We start from the raw sequence: 25,796 nt of genomic DNA on the forward strand, positions 1-25,796 counted from the left end.
TCGAGAACTATGCGAGGCATGGGTGCTGCTCAGGGAGCACCAGGTCGGGCTCCGGCCTTTCCTGGCTTCCCAGGGCACCTGGGGCTCCACTGCACGGGTGCCTCTGGCCCAGCTGGCCTGGCTCCCTTTCCTGCAAGTAGTCGAGCGTTGCATTTATTCCAACCACCTGTCGACTTAGCGAGCGGAGGACTCCCAGACAGATGTGCCCTTGGGTACGTGAGTGAACACCAAACGTCAGGGCCGTCGGGAGTGGAGAGGCCGAGGAGACCCTTATTTCTAAAAGGATCAGGAATGACTGTGCCCTTGGTGGGTATATGTGCGTGTGCGTGTGTGTGTGAGAGAGAGAGAGTGTGTGTGTCTATACAGACGGGGCATATATATTTTCCAAATGTGGTCCCTGGGCCAAATCTGGCCCACGATTCGTATTTGTAAATAAAGTTTTATTGGCACACAGCAACACCACTCTAGCCACTTTTGCACGGCCACAGCAGGATTGAGTGGCCGCAACACAGCCTAGAAGGCCTGCCAAGTCTGAAATATCTGCTCTCTGGTCCTTTAAGAAAAACTCAGGGGACCCCTGAGCCCAGCAGGATGCACTTGGCTGGGGCCGGGCATCATCCGACCGCTGAGGAGCTGGGAGGGGCCGGAGGGCAGAGGGCAGCTTGCCAAACTCTGTTTTTCATTGACCGGACTCTGAAGGAACCTCCCCCGACCGAGGGTTCAACACCCTGGCTGTCAGGCCCTCACACGCAGGAGAAGTGTCAATAAGGGGTCAGGTAACAGCGACAAACAACGAAAGGCAGAGAGGGTGCAGCGGGGGAGCCCATCGACCAGCCTCCGGACACCAGCTCGAGGCCAGCTGGGAAATGTTCCGAGCGCTGGCCAGGGCCAGTGCGACCCTGGGGCCCCAGGTGGCCGGTTGGGCACGGACCATGGCCACCCGCCAGCTGCTGGTGGCCCCTCCGGAGGCCCTGCTCAGGCCCCTGTCCATCCCTAACCGGCTGCTGCTGGGGCCGGGCCCTTCTAACCTGGCTCCACGTGTCCTGGTGGCCGGGGGGAAGCAGATGATTGGCCACATGCACAAAGAGATGTTCCAGGTAGGCCACGTAGGTGGTGGCAGTGGGTGCCCTGAGTGTCCTCCTCAGGGGGGAGAGGGCAGAGGCGTAGGGTCTGACCTGCGTGCCCACGGCCCCTAGATAATGGATGATATCAAGCAAGGCATCCAGTACGTGTTCCAGACCAAGAACCCCCTCACCCTGGCCATCAGTGGCTCGGGGCACTGCGCCCTGGAGGCCGCCCTGTTCAACATCTTGGAGCCAGGGGACCCCTTCCTGGTCGGGGTCAATGGCATCTGGGGGCAGCGGGCTGCGGACATCGGGGAGCGCATCGGTAAGAGACGGGGCAGAGGGTGGGGTGTGGGCCCTCGAGCCATCCTTCCCCAAGGCCTCCCACCTGCCTCCCGCCCGGCAGACCCACCCCACACGCCCCAGGCGCCAACCGTGGCCCCTCCGCGGGTAAGTGCCCGTCCCCTTCACGCACCCACCCCTGCCAGGCCCGCTGCTGCCTCCTCCAAGCGGGCGCTGGGGTGCTTGAGAGACCCCCGTCTCCCAGTCGCCCAGAGCTTGAGGACAGCTATTTCCAGAGCATGTGGGCAAACCTCAGGTTTCCGCACAAACCCAAGACAGCCCCCGCAGCTCCCCAGGGTCCCCGGGCTTCACCTCTGCTCTGTGACAGGACAGGGTTCTGGAGGCTGACACCCCCTCCCAGGGTCGCAGGAACAGCCGCCTCTCAGGAGCGGCCAAGTAAACAGAGGCACCGACGAGGTGTTCACTTCCAGAGTAAAACTTTCTGAGGAGGGACCGAAATCAAGAGCAGGAGTGTGCAGCGGGTTTAATGATTGATCGTGGCCTTTGGAAACATCCTGCACGGTCAGCTCCACACATGGCCGCACTCGGTCCTGGTTAATGGACAGCCCCCCACCCCTCACCCGTCCCCTTCGGTTCACACGCCGGTTTTCAAGGGGAGGCGGCGTCGGGCAGAGGCCAGGGCGCCTAGCGGACCTCACAGGCTCCCTCGTTCCAGAGGCCCTGCCTGACCCCTGCACACCCCGGGCGAGACCCTTCTTGGCCCCCACCCGCACCCCTGCCTTGGGCTCCCCCCTGAAGCTCGGTGGTCCCACGGCCTCCTTCCTTCTACACCGACTCTGGAGCCGCTGTGCAGGGGGGCGCAGGGGCCCGAGAGGGAGAGCGGGACGAAGGCCTGCCTCCCAGAGCCTCACTCGTCCGTCCATTGTTCCATCAGCCCATCACCGCACGCTGCTGAGGCGCGGCCCACCCACCAGGCCTTGTACAAATGCTTGTCTACTGGCCGAGGGAGGAGCCCGGCTGGGCTCGGGGAGGTTAGCCCGAGGTGGGGGCAAAGGAGCTGAGCCTGGTCACTCTCATCCCGCGCACCCCTGGAGCCTCAGCTCCCTGAGCACACCCCACTTCCTATTCCCTGCGGCCGCAGGCCGGGGCGGTCAGCACAGACCCCCGGTCTCCACACTGGGGTGGAGGGTGCTTACCTCTCACGCTGCCCCCGCCCCCAGGAGCCCGAGTGCACCCAATGATCAAGGACCCTGGAAACCACTACACTCTGCAAGAGTTGGAAGAGGTAGGGTGGGGCACATTGGCCCTAGGGAGGGGAGGAGGCCGGCTGGCCGAGGGGGCTCAGGCTGGGAGACTGGGGCTGACCCTCAGCTCTCCCCGGAGCAGGTGACCGTGCACAGGAGGATCATTCCAGTACTTAGGGGCTGGTGGGAAGCCTGATAGGGAGGCTGCCTGGCAGGGAAACTGAGTCAGGAGCCCGGTTCTGTGGGCTGGGCGAGAGGGGCTGAAGGCAGGAGGTGGGAGCAGGACGCCCTGACACTCAGGATGCCAGCCCTCCCTGTCGGGAAAGGTCCTTCCCAACCAGCCAAGACCCTGGGGACTCAGCTGACCTCACCGGGCCCCAACAGGACAAGGCAGGAGGAGGCTGGGCCCATTCCGGCTCTGTCTCAGGGGGGAAAGTCCTTCTCCTCCCAGAACCAGCCCACCTCCCAGAGCCCAGACGCGGGCTCAGCACAGGAGGCCCATCCAGTTTCCGCCGCCCAGATCTGTCCCATCCACGGGGAGGAAAGGAGTGTTAGGGGGGCAGATCCTGCCCTGCCCTCGCCAGGGAAAGTCTTTCTGGGAGGGGCTGGGGGGCCCACGGGGAGGCGCCCACCCCCTCTGGCTGTGCCCACAGCTGGCACATCCGTCCCACTCAGGCCCTGGCCCAGCACAAGCCGGTGCTGCTGTTCCTGACCCAGGGGGAGTCCTCCAGTGGCGTTCTGCAGCCGCTCGACGGCTATGGGGAGCTCTGCCACAGGTGAGCCTGGCCCAGGGGGCGGTGCCGGGGGGCGGAGTCAAGCACATCTCAGAGTCCGGCTGGGCGTGGGGGTGCAGGCAGGCCCCTCCGGGCCAGGGGCAGCAGGAGAGACCCGGCTCCCCCCATCTCCGTCACGCACAGTGAGATGCAGTCGGTCCCGGGGTCCTCCTCGCTCCGCACTGCGTCTGGGTGGGCTCCACCCAGCTGAGGGCAGGACCAGGTGCTCCCACCTCCACTACCCTCCTCCAGCCTCCCCACCGTGGCAAGGGGCGGGCCGGACCTCGGGTGTAGTCGAGTGGGATTCAGCTCTGGAGAGTTGACCGCAGGATGGGAGGAGGGAGCTCTCCGCAGCCAGGCAGGCTCACCCTGCCAGGACAGCCCGTCCCCCAGGGTCTTGTCCAGTAAACCAAGCCTAGGCTGGGACCCTCAGGACATCCACGTGTCCCCTCCATGCCCAGCGTGGGATACTCTTTATGCTTCAAAAGAATTTTTTAAGTCATCTCGGTGCCCAACGTGGGACTCAAACTCTTGACCCTGAGATTAAGAGCCACACATCTACTGCCTGGGCCAGCCAGGCGGCCCCATGCCTCTCTCGTTTCCTAAGAAAGTGTGGAGGTGGAAGAGAGTCAAAGTTTCCAGCTCAGCTGTTTCTGGACTCTGTCCCCTCTGGGCTCTGGATACACGGCCAGCATGCTGTTACCAGAGGGACCAGTCCCTGAGCCCTGGGCCCCACGTGGGCCTGTGGGCCTGAGTGCGCAGAGCCCCGGCCGCCCCCAGGACCACACGCCGCCCCGGGGCGGGCCCTCGCGACTCCCAGACCCCCAGGACTGGCTGTGTGTGGGAACAAGGGCGGGCCGAGGGGCGGGTGTCAACGCCCATCGACAGCAGGTCTCAACCTCCAGGAGGAGGCGCCCTGGGGGAGGCCAAAATTCCTCCACGCTTCCGTGTGGGCTTTCACGGCCCCTCCAGGAAGCCTCTCCTGCCTCACTGTCCTGCCCTGTGCCCCCAGGTACAACTGCCTGCTCCTGGTGGACTCGGTGGCATCCCTGTGCGGGACCCCCATCTACATGGACCAGCAAGGTAAGGCGTGTCCCCTGCACCCGGCCACCCTCCCCACCACTGCCCGGAGGGTGCAGAGGGCCCTGGGGGGGAAGACTCCTGAGGCAGTGCCTACAAGCCCGTGGGCAGCGCACCCGTCGGATTAGGGCCCCAGGGGACGCTCTTCTCCTCGCCGAGGCAGGACCGGCCCATGGACTGGTCAATACCGCAGCGTCTCTGCGGCCCCATTACAGGGAGCAGGCGGAGAAGCTCCCCCAGCGTCTGGAGCCGCACTCAGAGCCCCTCAGGGCTGGGTGGCAGAAGTGTCAGGGCCCCCGCCAGTCAGGCCGGGCCCCAGGGTCCCCGCCGGCCTGTCACACACAACAAGCACTGTTTCCAGGGTCGCCTTGCCGGCCAGCCTGGAGAAGCTTCCGGGCCCAGCGTTTCCTCCCAGAAGAAAGTCCCGATCCACAGGGGGTGGGGCCTGGCCACAGCCACCCCTCCCCTGCTCCATCGGGCAAGCTTCTTCCAGAATCTTTTCGTATCAGGGCACTCTGGGCCGTCAAAAGGGAGATTTCTGGGCTGACCCTCAGAGCCTTGCTCTGAAAGGAAGGGCTCGGGGAGGGGACAGGGCTGTCCCCGGAATGCCCACACTGCGCCTCCCGGGCTGGCGGTCCCTGTGGTGCCAGGGAGGAGGCTCCAGCCCAGATCCCAGGTGACAGTGCAGCCCCGAGAAGCCAGGGTTGGAACCCGGGACGCCCTCCGCACCGTCCCTGTCCCTGCCTCCCCGTCCTCAGTGGAGGGTGTGGACCTCAGGGAAGTGTCGGCGAACGCCGCTCGCTCGGGGCGTTCGAGGCCCTTACCCGTCAGTTTCAGTTCGCAGGATTGAATTTGCGTGAATACGCCAGGCTCACCCTTTTCCTGTCAGTACGCCTCTGGGCTCCTTCTGGGTTGACGCTTTCAGGAGTAAACTGCAGAGGGCGCTCCTGCACAGACAAGGCTGCTGGGGACGTGTGCACACAGCTCCCTCAGGCCCCGGCTGCAGGGCCTGCAAGGCGGTAGACGTGAACCCTGTGCTTTGCCAAGACCCTTCACAGCCACCTGGAGCGTAAATCTCAGGTGGTGACCTTGTCGGTTTTCGCGACAGTTCAGCGGCCGCCTGATGTGGCAAGAACACCTGTTTCGTCCTGTGTTCTGCCACACGCTCGCTCACAACACTGACGCCACGTGTGGGTTCCTCCACCCGAGCCGACCGTAGGCGGGTGGCCTGCAATTTCACTCCACCTACGTGGAGAGGGCGTCATGTCGCATACGTCAGGGTCTCACTCCTACAAGACCATCCAGCCTGCTTCACACAGCACTTGTGCTGCAGGTCCCCAGGTTGCCCAAAACTTCTGTTCGACTTGCTGGGGTCTGGTCTGGGTGGGCACCCTCCCCACCCCCCCCCCACCCCCGCGATGATCCCACCCAGGGCGGAGCTTGGCCCCCAGGAGCACACGCCCCTCCTCTCCACAGGCATTGACGTTTTGTACTCTGGCTCCCAGAAGGTCCTGAACTCGCCTCCAGGGACCTCGCTCATCTCCTTCAGTGACAAGGCCAAGTGGGTGACTCCTGGGCCCCTGACCTAAGGTGGATGTGCAGTGAGGCCGGAAGGCCCCTGAAGCGGGAGGTCAGAGCAAGAGAGGGAGGGCTCAGGGGCTGTGCTCAGAGACACCTCTGGCCTGTCCATCACCCACCCTGGACAGGTGCCCACCCTGGACAGATGTGCCCAAGCTCTGAGTTCATAGGGCAGGGGGTAGCCAGGGCACGGTGAGGTCCCGGTGTGAGGCTGGTGGCCTGGCCAGTCTGGCCTCCAGAAGATTCTCCTCATGGAGCCTGGGCTTGTGTGTGAGGGTGCAGGGCCTGGCATTCTGGAAGTTCCCCAGCCTCAAGCCAAGGACTGGGGGTCCAGTGCCTGTCTCCCATGCCTCCACCCTTGGCTTAGGGCCCAGGAGCTGACGCACGAGCTGCTCGACGGGGCGGGTGTGGACCACCTTTGTCCAGCAGCCCCAGTGCCCCCGGTCCCCAGTGTCCAGCCCCTGAGCCAGGCCAGGCCGGGATGGGGGAGGACCCAGGGATGCGGCACCGAGACAGTCCCAGATGGGGTCAGGGGTCGTCTGTGGCCATGGGACGTCTGACCGCCTGCGGGAAGGTCCAGGAAGTGGCTGGTGGTCTGAGTATGGAGCTCGGGTAGAGGCCCTGTCTGTCACGCCCGTCTGGAGAACAGGTGTATTTAAAGCTTCAAGATCGGCTGCATTCCTGGGGCCTGGGAGGAGAGGAGCCGAGGTCCCCAACCATGCCTGGCCCCCCGAGGTGCAGCGGCTGGGAAGACACACACCCTACCTGGGCCTGAGCACAAACACAGGGGTCCTGGGGGCACCTGCCCCTCTGGCTCGCTTCCCCGGAGCAGGCTAGCCTGACGAGACCACCCCCAGGCGCTCCAGCCAGACAGGCGGGCACTCACGCTGCTCCTTCCTTCCCAGAAATAAGATTTACACTCGGAAGACGAAGCCCGTCTCCTTCTACCTGGACATGAAGTGGCTGGCCAACATCTGGGGCTGTGACGGCAAGCCCAGGATGTGAGGACTGCAGGGCCGGGGCCAGGGCCATATCTGGTGGCGGGGCGTGGGGGTGACCTCTCTCTACACCCAGCTTCTCATCAGCTTTACACCCTGGGTTCGGGGCCCACGCCCCAGCTGTAGCCGCAAGACTCACCAGAGTCAGGCCATCAATGCCCCCACTCGGTTCCCCCACCCCTCCCTGGCCTGGGAGCTCAGGTCCAACAGCACAGCCCCTACCACCCTTGCCCCGGGCCCCGTCCTCCCAGACCCAGGGAACCTCTGGACGCTCTGGGCCTGGCCCTGCGACACCTTCCTATTCCTGGGCCTCGGCTTACCCACCTCTCAAAAAGAGGGGCTCAGCCAGGGGCTCCATGTGAAGTTGCTTTCGCTGTAACCCACACAGGGATTGGGGGACCAGGAAGTGTGCCCTACTCAGTGGGCACAGCAGCTTCTCGGGAAGGACAGGCTGGGTGGGGAGCCAGCCCTAGGCGATCGGGCCAGTGTCCCTGCCCTGAGCCTCGCTCTCTCCAGCCCTAGCTGCCTCTCCAGCTGAGTCCGTACCCCCAAGCCAGACAGCAGCCCCCTGGGAAGTGGCTAGACCCGTTGTCAGGGGGCCTGGCCACCCCCCACCCGGTGACACTGGACCAAGTCCCCTCCTGTCTTCCAGATACCATCACACGACCCCTGTCGTCAGCCTGTACAGCCTGAGAGAGAGTCTGGCCCTCATAGCGGAACAGGTGAGGGGAGTGGGGCAGAGAGCCGCGTGGAGCAGGGACTCGGCGGGTGCAGGACCCCTAGGGAAGCATTCTCGGCTCCCTGGAGTCTCCGTGCCGAGGCCGGTGGCCTCTCAGAGGCCCCTTCTCCTGACTCCCTCAAGCCCTTCTGAGGACACAGATGGGAGGGATTCTAAGTGCCGGGCGGTCTGCCGGGTGGGCCTGGCCTGCACCGAAGGAAGAACGGGTCCACGGAGCAGCAGAGAGAGGGGGTGTTGCAGCAGAGGGTGGGCTGCGTGCAGGAGCGCGGGCAGAGGGGTCCTGGGGGGGGACAGAGCACTTTCCCGCAGCCCCCGCCAGCTCCCGGGGTGGGGCGGGGGCCAAGCGGGGACACGTGGGTGTGACCAGGAGAGTGTCTTTGTCCGGTGCAATGACCACGCTCTCGGGGCACAGAGTGTGTGGGCCCTGCGGGACAGAGGACAGGAGACACTGCCCCCAGCATAGCTGGGGTCATCCCGGTGTCTCCCGGGAACCCTGCAGCCAGCAGCCCGGAGGCGGGAAGAGCGCCGTGAGTGGCTGCCTCCCCAGGAGGCTGCACGCGGTGTGGGCCTTGTGTGCCCTTCCGCGCCTGCTCATGGAGCCGGCACCCCAGGGCCCGGCCAGCAGGAGCTGAGGAGTCCCGTGAGCTGGGGGGGGGGGGTCACCGGCACCCAGGCTGGCCGTGCACCATGGGGGCGTGTGGCTGAGAGGGGTGAGGACAGCGGATTGTGGGGTCCGTGCACGGGGAAGACGGGAGACAGGACAGCGTGTGACTCAGAAGCCCCTTTCTCTCCCCTGCAGCAAGGTGATCCCACCTCACACCCTCCGGGGGCCACAAGGCTCCAACCCGTGGCTGGGCCCCCCACTTGCTCCCCCAGGCCCAGACTATTTCCATTGCCCCGAGGTGGCTCCAGGTCTGGCCCCTGGGGCAGAACCGGGGCCCCGAATCTGGGGACTCAGGGGGTCTCTATGGGGATCAGAGTCCAGGCTAGGAGAGGAGCCCCTCCGTAGTCTGAAGCTGCCCCCCACTATGGATGAGACACAGTTTCCCCTCTCTCGCCACCGAAGGAGGGACCCCACCCTGCCCTCCCCTGCCCTGCCCACTGGGTGTCCTCTCCCCTCCCAGGGCCTGGAGAACAGCTGGCGGCAGCACCGGGAGGTGACGGCATATCTGCATGGGCGCCTGCAGGGGCTGGGCCTGCAGTTGTTCGTGAAGGATCCAGTAAGGAGGGCAGAGGGCAGGGGGCAGGGGGTGGGGGACAGGGGGTAGGGGGCAGAGGGCGGGGAGCAGCGGGTGGGTGGCAGGGGGCAGAGGGGTGGAGGGCAGAGAGCAGAGGGCAGGGGGCAGGAGGTGGGGGACAAGGGGTGGGGGGCAGGGGGTGGGTGGAAGGGGGTGGGGGCAGGGGGTGGGGGGGCAGGGGGTGGGGGATAGGGGGCAGGGGGGTGGAAGGCAGAGAGCAGGGGACAGGGGGTGGGGGGCAGAGGGGTGGAGGGCAGAGAGCAGAGAGCAAGGGGCAGGAGGTGGGGGCCAGGGGTGGGGGGCAGGGAGCAGGTGGAAGGGGGTGGGAGTGGGGGGTGGGGGGACAGGGGGTGGGGGATGGGGGCAGGGGGGTGGAAGGCAGAGAGCAGGGGGCAGGGGGTGGGGGGCAGAGGGGTGGAGGGCAGAGAGCAGAGAGCAGGGGGCAGGTGGTGGGGGCCAGGGGTGGGGGGCACGGAGCAGGTGGAAGGGGGTGGAGATGGGGGGTGGGGGGACAGGGGCTGGGGGATAGGGGGCAGGGGGGTGGAAGGCAGAGAGCAGGGGGCAGGGGGCGGGGGGCAGAGGGGCAGAGGGCAGAGAGCAGAGGGTAGGGGGCAGGAGGTGGGGGACAAGGGGTGGGGGGCAGGGGGTGGGTGGAAGGGGGTGGGAGTGGGGGGTGGGTGGACAGGGGGTGGGGGATGGGGGCAGGGGGGTGGAAGGCAGAGAGCAGGGGGCAGGGGGTGGGGGCCAGAGGGGCGGAGGGCAGAGAGCAGAGGGTAGGGGGCAGGAGGTGGGGGACAAGGGGTGGAGGGCAGGGGATGGGTGGAAGGGGGTGGGGCGGGGGGTGGGGGGGTAAGGGGTGGGGGATAGTGGGAGGGGGGTGGAAGGCAGAGAGCAGAGGGCAGGGGGCAGGGGGCGGGGGCAGAGAGCAGAGGGCAGGGGCAGGGGCAGGGTAGAGAGGGGAGAGGCAGAGGGTGTGGGGGAGAGGAGAGCTCCTACCCAGCCCCCTCTGAACGGACACAGAGTCCTGGGGTCACCTGGACGGTCATTTTCACGGTCACAGTGGCCTGGCCTCTGATCTTAGGATGCTTAGCTCAGTGACCCCACTCTCCCCGACAGCCTCCCGCCAAAGTAATGATGGGCGACCTCTGAGCCGGAAGACGCCCATGGCCCCCGGGGGCCCGGCAGGCCAGCCAGGCGGGGGTGGAGGGCGGAGGGTCCGCTCGACTAGCCAGCCAGTCCAGGTTTCAGTAGGAAACAGGAGAGACGGTGGCCCCCGTGTCTTTGGGCCCCTTCTCGCTCCCTCCGTGCCCTCCCCCATCTCTGCCCGCCCCTCTGGGGCCTGAGACCAGGGCTGCCCGGGCCAGGTCAGGTGGTGCTGGCCGTAGGCTGTCGTGGAGGAGGCTGAGTTGGGCCTCCTGTCCCGCAGGCACTCCGGCTGCCCACCGTCACCGCGGTGGCCGTGCCCGCTGGCTACGACTGGAGGGACATCATCAACTATGTCATGGACCATTTTGACATCGAGATCACCGGCGGCCTTGGGCCCTCGATGGGGAAGGTAAGGGGCCAGCTGTTGCTCTCAGTGGCCAGGGGTGAGGGCTGGCCACGCCTGCCACGGAAGTTACATTCTCCACCCCCACATGGAGCGCCACATGCGCCAGGCCCAGGCCGAGGTCGGCGGTCATCGGTTCCCCAGGACGGCAGGGGCACCCATACGGGAACATCCTCCTCTGAACCCCAGGGGTTTTGCAGGGGGAGCTGGGCGAATGAATTCTCCTGCCCCCTTTCGCCCCAGCCTGGTGAGGTTGTGGGGTGTGGCCCCTCCGATTGCACCCAGAATGTCCTTCCTCCGAGCGGGCAGACCAGGCTGAAGGCGCCAGGCCTGGGTCTGGCTGTGCCCACTGAGTGGGCGATTCTGAGTGACCTGTAACTGACCGTCATCCTGACCTTCCTTCTGGAGCTCTGTGCGTGCAGAGGGAAGAGAGCCACCCCTGCCTGGGTCTGGGAGGGAGGGGGGCTCCCTGTATAACTGGGGGAAGCTCTCGGTGCCGGGGTGGGGGGGACCTGGCTCTGCCTAGACCTCACTCAGGGTGGGGCTCACATCTGCCCCGGACCCTCCCCCACCCCTGCAGGTGCTTCGCATCGGCCTGCTGGGCTGCAACGCCACCCGGGAGAACGTGGACCGAGTGATCCAGGCCCTACAGGAGGCTCTGCAGCGCTGCTCCCGAAACAAGCTGTGACCTGGCTGCCTGTGTCCCGCCCTCCCGGAGGGGCCGGCCGGAGGCACCAGGAGCAAACAGACTCTGCTGTCGGTCAGGGCCCCCGGGGGGCAGGAAGGCTGCCGTCCCGGCCCCAGGAAGTCCTTCTCCTTTCCAGCGGCACCTCCTGGAAGCGGACCACGTGGGCTCGGGACCCACGGCACCTCCCAAATGAGCTGCAACCCCCACAGGCCCCTGGCAGGTGGACACTCAATAAAGAATCGTCGGTCATCTGTCCTCACTGTGTGTAGGGTGGCCGGCGGAAGAGTCTGGCCCCTGACTGTGCCCTCATGGGGGTTGCTTGGGGGCAGTTCCTTGCCTAGGGCCTCCCCAGGGCTGGAAAACAGTGTGTAGGGGCCCTATCACCATACCCCCTGCCCCAGATCTCACACCTGCAAAATACCGCACCCCCCACACCACCAGGGCACCCCCCATGACCCACAGGGCTTATTACTCATGACTTGTGATCAGAGTCACAGAGGTTAAGGCACCAACATGCCTGGAGCACACAGCCAGGACTTGACCTGGGAAGACTGAAGGTCACGACGTAGGCACACGGGTTTCCACATGTGCTGAGAGTCTGGGGGCCTCAGATGCATATCCGAGCGTGGCCTCTGCACCCCGACCCCTCCCTGTTCTTGGCTTGGCCCCCTCTGGCCCTTAACTGCCCCCTTACTTGGGGTTTCTGCCCAGGCGCCCTTAGCTTCTCCTAAGACTTCTGGAACATGCAGCCTCGGCTCTACTCGATCACAGCTGCACCCGTGCCTCCACATCCTCACTGGTCCTAAGAGTCCCCGGAGGAGGGCTTCAAGCGGAGGTGGACACCCACAGCCCGTGACCTTGTGTAGGGCAGGGGTCGGCCTGGCTCGGCCCCCGTCACTCACCCAGGTGCCGGCCGGCACGGTTGAGTGCGCTGGGGTTGTGGGGGACGTCTGGAGGCCTCTGGGGTCACGGGGATGACCGGAGGCCGTCCGCCCCGTGAGCTCACGGACACCAGGAGAGACGCACACGGGAGCTGAGGGGACCGAGGGTCTGAATCCAGAAGTGGAAGGTGGGTGGAGGGAGGCTCTTCCAGAGAAGGCTGGACAGGGCCGTGTGGGCCACCTTGGAGACGTGGCGTTTGTCCCAACAGCAGCCCTGTCTTGATTGGGTTTTTCCTGCAGCAGACATGGGGATGAGAAAGGAATCCCCATCCGGTGGCAGGTGCCCTGTGCCCCCAGCCGGTCAGTGCCCCCACCGGACTGTCAGCACAGACCAGCTTTGTAGGTGTTTGCGTGACATATTCCCTATTGTGTCTGCTGCCTTCGTTTAACACTCTTGATGGTCACGTGTGTTGCCGTGGGGACGCAGGGACACTGTCTTCCTTGCTGGTGCTTTTCCCTTGTACGGATAGATCACAATCTGTTTATCATCTGCTGTGAAGGGACCTTCCCGTTGGGGACTATTATGAATAAGGCTGTGATAGACTTTCCTACACGTGGCCTTGCACAGACACACGTGTTCACTGCTCTTGGGAAAATAACTACGAGGGAATCGTGGGGTCCCACCGTAACCCTTCAGCTTTATAAGATGCCACAAAACCCTCTGAAGTGCTCCTAACATTTTACATCTTCACCAGAAGCATCCGAGAGTCCCAGTCCCTCCACAGCCTCACCGATGTCTGGTGTTGTCTTCTTGTCTAGTGGGTGTGACAGCGCACGTGATTTGGTTTTCATTTGCCTTTCGCCGATGACCGATGATATCGAGCATCTTTTCACGTGCAGACTGGCCACGTGTGAGTCTTCTTGTGAGACTTGTCGGCTCAAGCATTTGTTCCTATTCCTTGATTGTCCTCTTTTTTATTGTCAATTTATGGTCGTTATTTTATAGATTCGGGATACTGCCGGAAGAGTGGTGAGCCTTTTCTCCTTCCCCGCAGCTTACCATTTCATTTTCTTAATCGTGTCTTCCAAAGGGCAGGTCTTTTCCTTTGGTGAGCTCCTGCGGCTTCTCTCGTGGCCCGTGCTGTCGGGAACCTCTCCAGAACACCTTTGCTGACATTGATATCTTCATAGGAAGATTCTTCTGGAAACTTTGCGGTGTCAGCTTTTGTGTGGAGGGGTTCATGGTGCACTTTATGTTAATTTTGTGAATGGGGTGGAAAAGAGCCAGGGTTTGCTTTTTTTCCACGCTGACAGCCAGTTGTTCAAGCAACGGTTGTTAAACAGACTCTCCTTTTCCCACCTGACTGGGGCGGCCGCTTTGCCACTGACCATCAGAGCAGACCTGCTTCTGGCCTCTCCCCCGTGTCACGGCCTCCTCCCTGTCGCGTACCGCCTTCGGTAACGCAGCTTCGTGAGCCGTCTTGAAACCAATTAGTTCAAGTCTTCCGATTCTGCTCTCTCTTTTGAAAGATTGTTTTTCCTCTCCTAGATCCTTTGAATTTTCGTGTAAATTTGGAATCATCGTGTCTATTTTTTCAGCATAGATTCCTGGAATTTTGATAGGAATTGCAGTAAATCTATGCATCAAGTTAAAGACAACGGAAATCATCAAAATATGAATTCCTTTCCATGAACATTGATTTGGGTCTTTTAAATTATACTCCACAATGTTTCAGTGCAAGGGCTTCCATAGCCTTCGTTAGATCTATTCCTGGGTGTGTTAATTTTGACTACCGTAAATGGTATTTTAAAACTTTTATGTCCAATTGTTTATTCTTAATGTATGCAAGTGCAGTTGATTTTTCTCTATTAACCTGTCTTCTAACCTTGCCAAATTCACAAGGTTTTTTGTGGATTCCTTTGGATTTTCTATGTAGGTGAGCGATGTATCTAGGCAAAAGACAGCTTTACTTCTTTTCCGATATCTGCGCCTTTTACTTCCTTCTCCCGCCTCGCTACGCGGTGAGGACCCTGTAACACGTGGCTCGTGGTGGGTGGCTCAGGTCCCAGAGTCACCTAGGGTCTCGTGGCCAGTGGCTCATTCTCCACTGGGGCCCGGCACTGTGACAGACGCTGCGCTCTGAGCCGTGAGCGGTTCTGTGCTCCAGATGGTGCACCCTTGCTCCCGTGTTAGAGTTCTCAGAGATGCCGTGTGGTGTCCCCCTCTCCCAGGGGTACCCTCAGGGCAGTGGTCTTATTGCAGCATGAAGAGCTCACCTGCGCCCCGGCCCCACTAAGAGCCTTCTGCATCACCTGACACAGGGACATTCCAAGTAAGATGCACACAGCCTCCAAAATCGGTGAGGCCCACCTGGCATCGTCCTTGCTCATCACAGGAGGTGGGGCAAGGCATCAAAACTTCCGCTACTCCTTAGAGGCAATGTCTTGGCATGCCCAGACCCCCGGACCTCTCAAATCGCCAGCTATGAGACAGACCCTTGAGACTCTACCATTTCTCTCCCACCCTTTGGCATAAACGCATCTTACGAGGCATCCAAAGCACTTGCCAGTCAATGCTCCCCGGGTCTTATTAGCATGATGTCATCAAAAGAGTGAGCCAGCAAGATACCCCACAGGCCCAGTCCAGATGACAAAGGTCCATGGGGCCTATATTGTGACACAGAGCAGGGAGGTCAACCTCAGCCTGGGGCAAGACCGGAAACATAACTTCTTGCCTCTTCCAAGTGAACACAATTGTTTCTCACTGCTCCCCCCACCCGACGGGGTTGGAAAGAACTCATTCCACAGATCGGCCACCACGAAGCACATGCCACAGGCTGTGCTGTCCTGTTCTCCTAGATCCGTAACACTCAGCACCCAGCACAGCACCTTGGTTACAGGCTAAAACTTGGTTCAGTTAAAGGGATCTGCTGTCATTCATCATGATCCAACTGAAATAGAACATTCTAAATTCATTTGATTATTTAGACTTTATTTTCAGGGGCAGTTTGTAGACACACAGCCAAATGGAGAGGAAAGTACAGATTTCCCATAACCCCCTGCCCCCACACATGCACAGCCTCCTCGTCCCCAACAGCCCCCACCAGAGGGACCAGGTGTTACAGGTGACGAACCCACGCAGACATGTCAACATCACCCAAAGCCCCTTACTCTCATCAGGGCTCACTCCTGGTGTTGTGCACTCTGTGGGTTTGGACAGATGCGTCATGATATGTATTCATCAGTTTAGTACCACACGGAGTATTTGCACTGCCCTAAGAATCCTCTGTGCCTCACCTGGTCATCCCTCCCCCCTGGCAACCACTGATCTTTCCACTGTCTTTTTCAGAATGTCAGAGTTGGAATCATACAGAATGTAGCCTTCTCAAATTAGCTTCTTACATTTAGTACTAAGCTTTCGTTAAGTAGTAAGCAATAATTTAAGGTTCCCCCCTGACTTTTCATGGGTTGATGGCTCAGTTCTTTTCAGCACTGAGTAATCTCCCCTTGTCTGGACGGACCACTGTTCATCCATCACCTACTGAAGGACACCTGAGTGGCTTCCAAGTGTTGGCAATTACGAATGAAGTCACTGTAAAAATTCATATACAGGTTTTTGGGCAAACATGGGTTTTCAGCTCCTTTGGGTAAATACCAAGGAGTGCAATTGCTGGATCGGGCGGTAAAAGAGCGTTTAGTTTTCTAAGAAACCATCAACCTGCATTCCTCCCGGCTCCTGATGTTCCATGTCCTCGCCAGCATTCGATGCTGTCAACGTTCCAACATCGGCACGTGGAGTTTCCTCCCAGTTGTTTTAATTTGCACTCACAGATCGAGTTGAGGAGAACAGACATCTTGACAACCTTGAGTCTTCCTATCCATGCACATGGGACATCCATTTATTTACCTCTTCTTTGATTTTGTTCGTCAGAGTTTTGTCATTTTCCTCATACAGATATTTTGCATATTTTGTTGGATTGATACCTAAGTGTCGCGTTTTTGATTCATCCGATTTTTGCTAAGGTTATACTGGTGAATTCGGGTCTTTCGGGGTAATGCTACGTTCTGCTATTGCCCCTGGGAGACAGTGTGTTTTGCTAGACTGTTTTGGCCATGAGAATAGATGTGTTTTTGAACTTTTCCCTTTGGCCTCCCCCACCATTGAGGCCCTTAGTTCTTCCAGGTACAGGCGCCCTGAGACACACTCAGACACTGAGGAAATGACCGCAGGGTGGGCCTGGACACTTTGTCCCCACTGTGAATCGGATTGGCCCAAGGTCCTGTGTTCTTTTCTTTTTTTTTTTTTTTTCAAATAAGTTATCGTCAAATCGGTTTCCATACAACACCCAGTGCTCATCCCAGCAAGTGCCCTCCTCAGTGCCCATCACCTACTTACCCTTCTCCCCGACCCCCCATCCTCCTTCAGTTTGTTCTCAGTATTTAAGAGTCTCTTATGGTTTGCCTCCCTCCCTCTCTGTAACGTCAAGGTCCTGTGCTCTGACAGCCTCTACTCTCATGGCATTTTGTGTCCCCCTGTATTCGTGTCAGCTCAGGTCCCGAATCACACAGCCTTCAAAGGCCCTGGCATTTCCTCTCCTCTGTGTGTGGCGATTCGGGCACTCGGCCGGGGGCTGCTTTGCAGGAGGTTTGGGGAAGGTGTCGCTACACGCATCGCCGTGGGGTTGCAGGTCCCTCTACAGGAGCCAGGGTGCGGGCTGTGCCTCAGACGCCGGGGCATAAATAGCACTGACAGGCAAAGAGGGTGGAGAGTGGACACTGTCTGCTAGGCGAGGGCACACGAAGGTCACGTGAGAGCTCAGCGGGGAAGGGGCTGCAGGTGGCCGTCATGGGCCGATGAGAGGGCGTGGGGTGGGGACACGGAGCCCTGAGAACAGAAGGGGGGGTGGCGTCAGATGCCAGGAGATGCTACCTTGAATAAGACGGAAGATGCCCCACCTCGGCGGGACCAGCCCCTGTTGGCAGAGGGAGCCACAGGCGTCCCCTCTGCTGGCTTCAGTTTCCTTCCGTGTCTCCAGGGGAATGTTCTCCACATAGATACACGGAAAGCGGCGGCTGCCGTCCCCACCGAGCCTACCCGGCGCGTTAATTTATTCAAGATCAGATATATAGCATTACATCACCACGGAGGAGCATGGGACTCAGGTCGGGACAAGCCCTCGAGCTCCAGGTCTCAGGCAGACGCTTGGCTCTGAGAGTCTGATGACATCACACAGACCCACACGCGTCTTGTGAAATACAAGGCGCCTTCGTCCCAGGCCCTGGGGAGACCAGGCAGCTGCTTGGGGGGACCTGCTGCCCGGCGCTCCCAGAGTCCCGGGAGGCCATCCCCCGGGCAGTCTGAGGTGGCCGTCTCTACCGCCCATCACCTGCCTCGGGGTGAAGCCCATTCCCTTCCCCAAGTGTCCCGGGTCCTCCGCGGGGCCGTGCAGCCCGGCTGTGGGTGGTGAAGACCGAGCAAAGGCAAGGCCGCTCAGCACTCCTTGCCATCCAGGGTCTTGGTCTTCCGGAAGATGCTCTGCATGGCCGAGATCCGGTCCTCATCCTGGATGTTGAAGACCTGGAACTGCAGACGGGGCGGGGGACAGAGGGGTCACAGAGGCACCTCGGAGCCCATCGCAGGGTCCTGGATGCGGCGCGGGACAACACATGCTCCTTGGCCACCAGGACTTCCTGCGTCTGGGTCTCTGCCTGCACGGTCCTCTTGACAGGTGGACCCACGCAGGGCCCTCTCACCCGGGGGCGGCGGGGGGGGGGGGCTCTTCCTCACACACAGGTGTCCCCGGATGGGCCCGACAGGAGGCCCCAGCAGGTGCTTGTGGAGGACGGGGCACGCACCAGCCCTCCTGCTGCCGTCCCCCGGGGCCCCACGTGTCCTGCAGGGAGACCTGGTTGGCTCTTTGGGGTGAGGGTGGGGGTTGGCCCTGGGGGAGAGGAGCGGGAGCGGGCTCTGCGGGAGCAGGGGAGAGGAGGGCCTAGCGAGCCGGCAGAACCTCGGAGACTCAAGGAGGTGAGGTCGGCAGAACAGCCAGGCGACCCCTGAACACCAGGCCGGACGCAGGATGCAAAGTCCGAGGACACGGCGTGGGCCTCCCGAGTCTCGGGATGCGGCAGGAAACTGGCCCCGTGAGGCCCAGGGACAGCCACACTCCTTCCTGAGGAACGGAGTCCAGGGGGTTTGAGCACTTACCGGACGTGGGTTTGGGGGTGGTTCTGGAGGCACATTCGGACACGCTACCCTGGGGCCCTGGGGCACCAGTGGGCAGGGTCGCTCGTGGCCTGTCTGACCTCCCGATGTCACGTCTGCCCCGGCCGGCTCTTGCCGGCCCGAGGACCGGCCCGGCCGGCCTTCCTTCAGCTCCTGCCCCCCCCCACCCCCCCGGGGGAGCGGGTCCCCCCCACCCCCGCGTGTCACCCCGGGCAGTCTGAGACGCCCCTGCCACGCCCACCTTGTCCAGCAGGACATCAAAGTAGGCGGTGGCCCAGTAGACAGGGTCGCTGGCAGGCAGCTGCAGGAGGGCCTTGACCCCGTTGCCGATGCGCGGCGGGGGGCCGCGGCCCAGGTGGGTCACGTGGATGCGCAGGGACGCCTCGGGTTGGCTGGCGAAGCGCTCCACGCGCTGGTACAGGGCGTTGAGGTCCAGGCCGGCGTCGCTCAGCAGGTTCCGCTTGGGGTAGACGAAGTGTGGCAGGTTCCCGGTGGCCAGGCAGCAGAGCAGCACCACCAGCAGCCGGTACACGGCGCCCTGCAGCTCCACCCAGTCCTCGGGCGCCGGGAAGAGCGCGGATGCCCACAGCAGCACCGTCTGCAGCGGGGCGGGGTACGCGGTCCGGCCCAGCCCCGCCCTCCCGGCCTTCCCTCCACCCCCACACCTGCCCAGCCCCCTGTGACCCACACCACCTTCCCACCACCTCCACTCCTGCCCACCCGCAGCCCATCACCCTTATGGAAGCTGTCCCCTGGAAGTCTCCTGACCCCTGCACCTCTCCCCCACACTCCATACCTCCCCCCAGAGGTCCCAGAGCGAGCCCCAGCCCCTCTCCACTTGTTGTCCCCATCCTGCCACCTCCCCAATTCCCCGAGGCACTGCCACTGAGCCCAGGCTCGGAGGGACCTTGGGGCCCCACTCTGGCTTCCCATCCGTGGTGCCCAGGACCCCTCTCAGGAGATTCTGAGGCTCTGCCCCTCCTCTGGCCCTTCCCATCGTGCCCTGCGCCTTGACTGCACTCCTGCTATACAGACCAGCCTGAGCCTGTGGCATCGTCCTGGCCCAGGTCTGCATCAAAGCCGTAAGAGTGGACCTTCCTCCCCCTGTCCCTGAGCCCCCCAGCCAGGGCCCCTCCCCAGCCACAGTTGTGCCCTCCCACCAGCCCCCATCATCCCTGCTCACTATGGGGCTCAGGAGCCACAGTGGGCCAGATGCCAAGGGCCCTCTTAGAAGCTGCCGGCCCCTCGGGGGTGGGATGAGGGCCTGCAAGGGTGGGGAGCGGGTCAGACGGGCTCTCCTGTGCAGGCCAGGCCACCTCTCTGTTAACCCCCAGCTCCCATCACGGAGCAGCACTCGGCAGGCCTCCGCACCCCACCGCGGCTCGCTCCAGGCAGAGACCCCGCCCGCTTCCCCTTCCCGGTCTTGTGCCCCGGCTCTGGCCTTCCTTTGCTCTTCTCAGCCCCTGACGGTCACAGGGGCCGAGGAGGACACGGCTCCAGCCATGTCATAGCAGCCAGTGAGCAGCACAGGGCTCAGAGTGGGGACCCCCAGCCGGTAACATTCACGGCCACGGGGGCCAGTGTGCCCACGAGCCCCCTATGCGCACCTTCAGGTGACTGAAGTTCAGGCCGGGGCTCTGGCCGCCGTCGCGCCAGCTCTCGTGGTTGACCCGGTCCAGGATGGAGAGGCCGTCTAGACGGTGGCCCGGGAGGGAGCCCAGTGCACCGAGCAGCCTGGTGAGCAGGTAGTCCGTGGAGACCCTGGGGGCCGGGACAGCACACATACTCGGTCAGCATCGGGGCTCCGGCCAGCCGTCCAGGGACACGCTGCATCCCCAGAAAGGAAAGCCCCCAGCCGTGGCCTCCCCAGGATCAGGTCTTGAGCCCCACAGGATGGTCCAGGCCACGGCAGGGACTATGCCGCTGCACTCGGCCTGGCCCAGCCCCACGAATGTCATCCACTTCCAAGGATTAACTGTGAGAGCGACCCCTGCTTACTTCAGCCCCGGGCTGCATTCCCCGGGCGTGGGAGCCAGTGGGGCATCACCCTGGTCAAACCACAGCGGCCTTGCTGTTTAAGTCCTGTCAGAGCTGGATGGGGCTCAGTCCCCGGCCCTTGGTTCGGGGTCTCAAGGGGAGCTCAGCCTCTGCCCCACGTCCCCTACTCTGTCTTTCCTGCTCACGGACACCAACTCGGGGTCTCCCTTTGCCGGCCGGAGAGGGAGGGGAAGGGGCATCCGCACCTCCCCCAGCTCGCAGACTCCTGGGGTGGAGACGGGGGGGGGGGGGGGGTGGGCCCCACAGGGGCTGCTGGAGCTCTGGGGCCAGGTGGGGGCGGGGACACCACAGGTGGCGGTCTCCTGGCAGGAGGACCTACCGTCTCCTAATGGGGAAGGGCCACCGGGACAGGAAATGCTAGCAAATTCCCGGTGCGATCGCGTCCCCCACCTCACTGTGTGGACACCCCTCCCAACTGTCCCCGGAACCTGTGGGACCCTGGGTGAGCCACCCGGCCTCTGGTGTCCAGAGCCTTCTGCGTTTCTCTGAGTGTTCCTTCATAGCCCGCCCTGGCCCCCGGCTCGGGCGGCAGGGGGCACGGCTCCACCCTCCCCGCAGCTCCAAGAGGGGCGAAGCTGGCGGTGGGCAGTGATGACCCCACGTCCCCCAGAGATCCCAGGGACGTCAGCGTGGCACAGAAGCCTATGGGGCAGAGGCGGGGGGAGGGGGTCCCCGCAGACCTTCCTGCCCGGAGTGGGAAGAACAGTGGGGTGGCAGCCCCCTTCCCACCGGCTCCCCAGGACCCCACAGACCCCAGGACGCGTGTCCGACCTCCAGTGCTGGGCACTGGCTGGCACCAGGGCCGCTTCTTGGCCGATGATCCTTTTCAAGCTGCCTTCAGGGAACCCGCGCATCCACTGAGCCCTCTCCAGGGCGGGCACCCCGAGCTTTCTCCGCACCATGGGCACGATGTTGAACCGGATGGTTCGCCAGCCGCTAGACACGAGCAGGGACAGGTGGGACTCCTTCTCCTCCAGGCTGTCCGCGTTCAGAGAACCTGCAACAGCCCGCCGAGCCCTGGAACCCTCATCTCAGACGGCCCCCCGCGCCTCTGGGAAGGGGCTGGGCAGGTGAAGGACAGGGCCAGACCCGGGACGGCTCGGGGTTAACACACGTGACCCCAGAGGCCCGGTGTCGGGAGATGCGTGCCTGGTGCCCCGCGCCCAGCAGGGCCTGGATCCAAAGGCTGACAGTGGACGCGCCTGGCTTCCACTCCACACCCCGGGTCCCCAGAGCCACACGCCAGATGGCGCATTCCAGTAAAGATGCTTCCCGCTCCCATCACCCCTCGGACCCAGCCCAGCACCCACACCCAGAACCCAGAGCCCCCAGACCACCCAGGAGGGGACATTCCAAGGGTGACAGGGCTGGGGGCTGGCGAGGCGGAGACACTCGGGGATGACCCGGGGCCCTCTGGCCTTCCTCCTCAGCTGTCCCTTCCCCCCCAGTAAACAAATTGATACCACAGAGAGAGGAGGGGAGCTGAGCAGTGTGGGGGACACTCCTGTCACCGGCCCTTACCAACCCCAGCCAACACCAGACTCGGAGACGTCCCTCCTTCCCTCCCCCAGCACTGCCCAGTGAGGGTGCTGGTCAGGGGCCAGGGGACCAACCGTCTGGGAGCCATGTCCCAAAGGGAACCCCCAACATGTGCCTTCAGGGACTGAGCATGGGGGGTGGGGCTCCTCACGTCCTACAGCGGCACGCAGCCCGCCCTGGCCCACCCACGGCGTGGGGGTCTTGTAGGAAGGAGCCTGGGCCCCGTTATGCAGACCGCTCCCCCCAAACCCCTGTAGGGTATTCCAGGTCCTGGCCCTGCCGCCGGACCACTCCATCGCCTACATGGGCCTCAGTTTCCCCATCGGTTACAGGAAGGAAGGAGCTCAGTGACCCCTGGCCCCTTCCAATTCAGGGTTTGAGGCACTTGTCATCCAAAGCCACTACTGGTGGCTTCATTTCCCTACTTACCATTGGTCACACATTCTGTCCACGGAGGCGGCTTGGAGGGCGGCCAGCCACACCCGCAGCCTGTCCCAGCCACTCCCTGCCTCAGCCCCCAGCCCGGTCTCACCGGTTTGTTCCCAGGTGCGGGCAGCCTGAACCTCGTCACCTGGGGTTGCTCTGCTTCCCTTTTAAGGTAAGTGTCTGGGAGCAATGCTTGGAATTTCCCTGCGTGCCCAGCTGGGTCGGCCCCTTGGGCGTGGCTCCCAGCCTCCTCTGCTTTCTGGGCCGGGCCAGGGGACGGTGGGGACCTGGGAGTGGCAGCTCAGAGTGTGGCTGAAAGGCCCAGGGCTGGGCCATCCCAGCAGGCGGGGCAGACGGCCTGCAGGTGACAGGGCCAGGGGGGCATGGCCACCGTAGATCATGGAAGAAGACAGCAGTGGCCCTGCCAAGTCACCTGCGGTAATTGAAAGGTTCAGAAGATGACCAGAGAAGATGTCCAAGGGGCCTGATGACAGGTTCCGGCTGCCCTGGGAGGGCTCTATCTATCGTCAGCTCTGAGAGGGTGGCCACCCGCCCGGGTCTCCAGGCAGGTCTGGAGAGGGGCCAGGGTTGGACGTCGCCCCTCTTGCTGTCAGGAGACCGTCCAGAAGCCTCTCGGAGCAGCCCGGGGCAGGCCACTGTCCCTGCGACGGGCTGACCGTCCATCCCCATTCTCTGACGTTATGAAAGACACGAGGACCAGGCGGCTGCCACCGCCATGGCCCGTTCCTTCCCAAGGGAAACGGGACTTCTGTTTGTGTCCCCACTTCCCTGCCAGGACAACCCGATGTATTTGCTCTGGCCCCCAGGAGGGTGCTCTGCTGTCCTGGGCCTGCACCCACTGCGCACACGCACCCACGCAGTCTTCCCGCTCCGTGCGCTGTGCCCAGATGCCGGAAGCGGGGACACCCGTCATGCTGAGCTGGACCTGATAACAGAGCCACCTGCCCAGAACTATGGCAGGGACCGTCATCAAGCAGGTCAGCCGGAAACCCCGTGCCCCGGACTTAGCTTCCAGCTGTTCGTCAAGTAACATCCGTTAACATGTTACCGCCAAAGTCACCAGGTGAAAATCAGGCAACGTGGAAACGGGTGACCTGCGTTCTTAGAAGTGTTTGGAACCAGAAAGGATTTCAGAGCGGGATCCCCCAGCCTGTGTGCCCTGACACCCACTGAGCCATCGCGAGTCTGTGCACACGCACGCACACACACACCTCAGCACACGCGCCCGCCCGCTACCTGGCGTGACGAGGCCCTGGTGTCTGCAGTGCACCACGGCCGCCACCAGAAGGTCCTTGAGGACGCGCAGGACCTTGCTGGGCGCGATGTGGCCGCGGCACCCGGCGCCACCCTCGGAGGAGACGCTGAGGACGTCATCGGCCATCCGCCGTTCCGGGCGGGCCCCTTCCCTGGAGACACCCAGGCGGCAGGGCGCAGGGCCGTCGCCCGCCTCGGCGGCCCCCACCTCCTCAATCAGCAGGGCGTCCGCGTCCACCCGCAGGGGCACCTCCACGTGCAGGGGCTCCTCCGAGGTGCGCAGGGCAAACTGGAAGGCCTCCAGGTCACGGGAGTAGTCCACGAGGAAGCGGGGGTCCAGGTGGTGCACGTGCTCCAGCACCGTGAGCAGCACGTTCTCCGCACGCTGGAAGTCCTGCGCCCGCCGTGCCCCCCGCGAGCGGATGGCCTGCAGGTAGTGCTGCCACAGGGGCACCTGCACGGCCATGGCTGGGGCGGGTGTGGACGGGACGGGCGGGAGGCACCGGCCGGGCGAGGAGCACTCTTCGGGCGGGCCGGCTCCCCCGAGAAGCAGAATTCCAGAGTGACGGGGGCTGCGGGCCTGACCCAGACCTTTGAAGCGAGGCTGAGTCAGTCACCGACAATTAGGAATGTCACCACCGCAGCCTTGGGCGGGGAGGCGGGGCCTGGTCACCACCCAGCCCCGGGCCTCCCTCCTGTCACGCTGACTCCGCCTCTTGGGCCCAAGGCACCTTCAGGCTCCCGACCGCCCTGGAGAAAAATCAGTCGGCACCGCCACTCGGGGTGTGGCCACCTCCCGCCCTGCTGTCCTGGAGGTGGGGACCCCGTTCCTGGCGCCCCCCACCCTCATGCCAGCAGCCGCGGGGTGTCTGTGGCATGTGGGCCTCCCTGCGAGCCTGGGGGAGGGCCGCGTGGCATGCCATCGCTCTGAAGAGAAAGGTGAGGCCCGGGGGGTGGCCTCCCCAGACCTCCTGCGTGGGAGGCAGCTGGAAATCAGCGCTGGGACTGTGTTTCCACGGCGACCTGAGCAGCCCCCTCGGGCACCTGTGCCCCCCTGCGAGCTGGCGCCTCAGACGGCAGCCCGGGCCGCAGCCCGCTGTGAATCCTGCCTCCTCTCCCGTCAGGACCACACGTCCAACCCCCCCGGCCGGCCTGAGGCCCTCAAGCTGCCTGCCCCCCCAGCCCGCGGGGCCTTCAGCCTGAGGGGGGCCCGCACCCACCTGGTTCTGCAGCGGGAGCGAGTCTGGCTCCAGGAGCCGTCTCCCCGGCCCCTCCTTGCTGGGCGGAAAGCCTCGCCCTGCCGAACCCCTCCAGCGCCGTGCTGGGAGCGCTGCCCGGCCCGGCCCGTCTCCCCACTCAGGGCCGGGCAAGTCCCACCCAGCAGGGGGGACCGCCCCCGCTGACCCTTGGCCCTGCTGGGCTGGCCCGGGACGCTGGGTGCCCCTGCCGGGGTGTCTGCAAACAGCGAACCTGGACGTAGCCCCCAGCAAGGCATCCTGGAGACGCTGCCCTGCAGCCCTCCGGCGGCGGCCTCGCCCCTACCCACACAGGGGCCTCAGACACCGGGTTGCTGCAGGCAGAGCCTGGAGCCAAGATGCTCACTTCCTGGTGCTCGGAAGCCCCGGTGACTGGCTCTCTCTTTCCGCACCTCCCCGGTCCGGGAGCTCACCACCTCACAGAGCAGCCCATGGCACGGCCAAACAAGAGACCAATTTCCTGCCTTAAACCTGGCCCCATCCTGTCCTCTGGGGTTGCCCAGAGCACGTCCGTCCCTCTCCCAGGGCAGCTGCTGCCTGTCAAGGACCCAGACTCCCTTGGCCTGCCTCACACCCCACCTCTACCCCGTTCTGTTGCCCCCACACACTCTGCCCTGGCCCCTCTGTCTTCATGGGACTCTGAGCTATGGGGCATTGCTGCAGAGGCGCTGGGAACTGCGGTCCTGACCCTGACCCTGGGTCACAGGGTCCTGTCTGTACCCTGGCTCCACCGTCTGTGACCCGATGATCCCATGTCCCTTCAGCTTCTTTTCACGGGAACCTCACGGCAATCCCGAATTCACCCGGGAGACCCTGAGGCCCCGTCTTCCAAAGTGCCCACTCTGGGGACGATGCCGCAGGGACCTTCCCCATCGGGGGCA

The 25,796-nt window shown here is 63.4% G+C and overlaps 2 protein-coding genes across 2 annotated transcripts; one reads left to right on the top strand and one right to left on the bottom strand.

Moving 5' to 3' along the window:
- The first annotated feature begins 675 nt into the window (after nucleotides 1-675).
- AGXT (alanine--glyoxylate aminotransferase) lies at nucleotides 676-11,509 on the top strand. Its single transcript, XM_027045722.2, has 11 exons — nucleotides 676-1,097; nucleotides 1,197-1,389; nucleotides 2,588-2,652; nucleotides 3,287-3,387; nucleotides 4,397-4,467; nucleotides 5,941-6,025; nucleotides 6,948-7,043; nucleotides 7,693-7,762; nucleotides 8,904-8,999; nucleotides 10,444-10,572; nucleotides 11,147-11,509. The coding sequence occupies exons 1-11, from the start codon at nucleotides 867-869 to the stop codon at nucleotides 11,252-11,254; spliced, it is 1,245 nt and encodes a 414-aa protein (XP_026901523.1). The 5' UTR covers nucleotides 676-866; the 3' UTR covers nucleotides 11,255-11,509.
- A 5,700-nt stretch (nucleotides 11,510-17,209) lies between these two features.
- Nucleotides 17,210-25,024, bottom strand: MAB21L4 (mab-21 like 4). The gene is made up of 6 exons (XM_027045698.2): nucleotides 24,880-25,024; nucleotides 23,642-24,409; nucleotides 21,191-21,416; nucleotides 19,969-20,122; nucleotides 18,603-18,959; nucleotides 17,210-17,719 (listed from the first exon to the last, which is right to left on the bottom strand). The coding sequence occupies exons 2-6, from the start codon at nucleotides 24,123-24,125 to the stop codon at nucleotides 17,627-17,629; spliced, it is 1,314 nt and encodes a 437-aa protein (XP_026901499.2). The 5' UTR covers nucleotides 24,126-24,409; nucleotides 24,880-25,024; the 3' UTR covers nucleotides 17,210-17,626.
- Between the last annotated feature and the right edge of the window lie 772 nt (nucleotides 25,025-25,796).

The sequence above is a fragment of the Acinonyx jubatus genome, chromosome C1 (genome assembly GCF_027475565.1).
Source record: "Acinonyx jubatus isolate Ajub_Pintada_27869175 chromosome C1, VMU_Ajub_asm_v1.0, whole genome shotgun sequence".
NCBI classification, from domain to species: Eukaryota; Metazoa; Chordata; class Mammalia; order Carnivora; family Felidae; genus Acinonyx; species Acinonyx jubatus.

Coding starts and splice junctions, on each gene's coding strand:
- AGXT (XM_027045722.2), top strand. CDS start 867: ATGTTCCGAGCGCTGGCCAGGGCCAGTGCGACCCTGGGGCCCCAGGTG. Junction 2,653..3,286: donor CTCTGCAAGAGTTGGAAGAG/GTAGGGTGGGGC, acceptor CGTCCCACTCAG/GCCCTGGCCCAGCACAAGCC. Junction 4,468..5,940: donor CATCTACATGGACCAGCAAG/GTAAGGCGTGTC, acceptor TCCTCTCCACAG/GCATTGACGTTTTGTACTCT.
- MAB21L4 (XM_027045698.2), bottom strand. CDS start 24,125: ATGGCCGTGCAGGTGCCCCTGTGGCAGCACTACCTGCAGGCCATCCGC. Junction 18,960..19,968: donor TGAACTTCAGTCACCTGAAG/GTGCGCATAGGG, acceptor GCCCCGCTGCAG/ACGGTGCTGCTGTGGGCATC. Junction 17,720..18,602: donor TTGATGTCCTGCTGGACAAG/GTGGGCGTGGCA, acceptor CCCCGTCTGCAG/TTCCAGGTCTTCAACATCCA.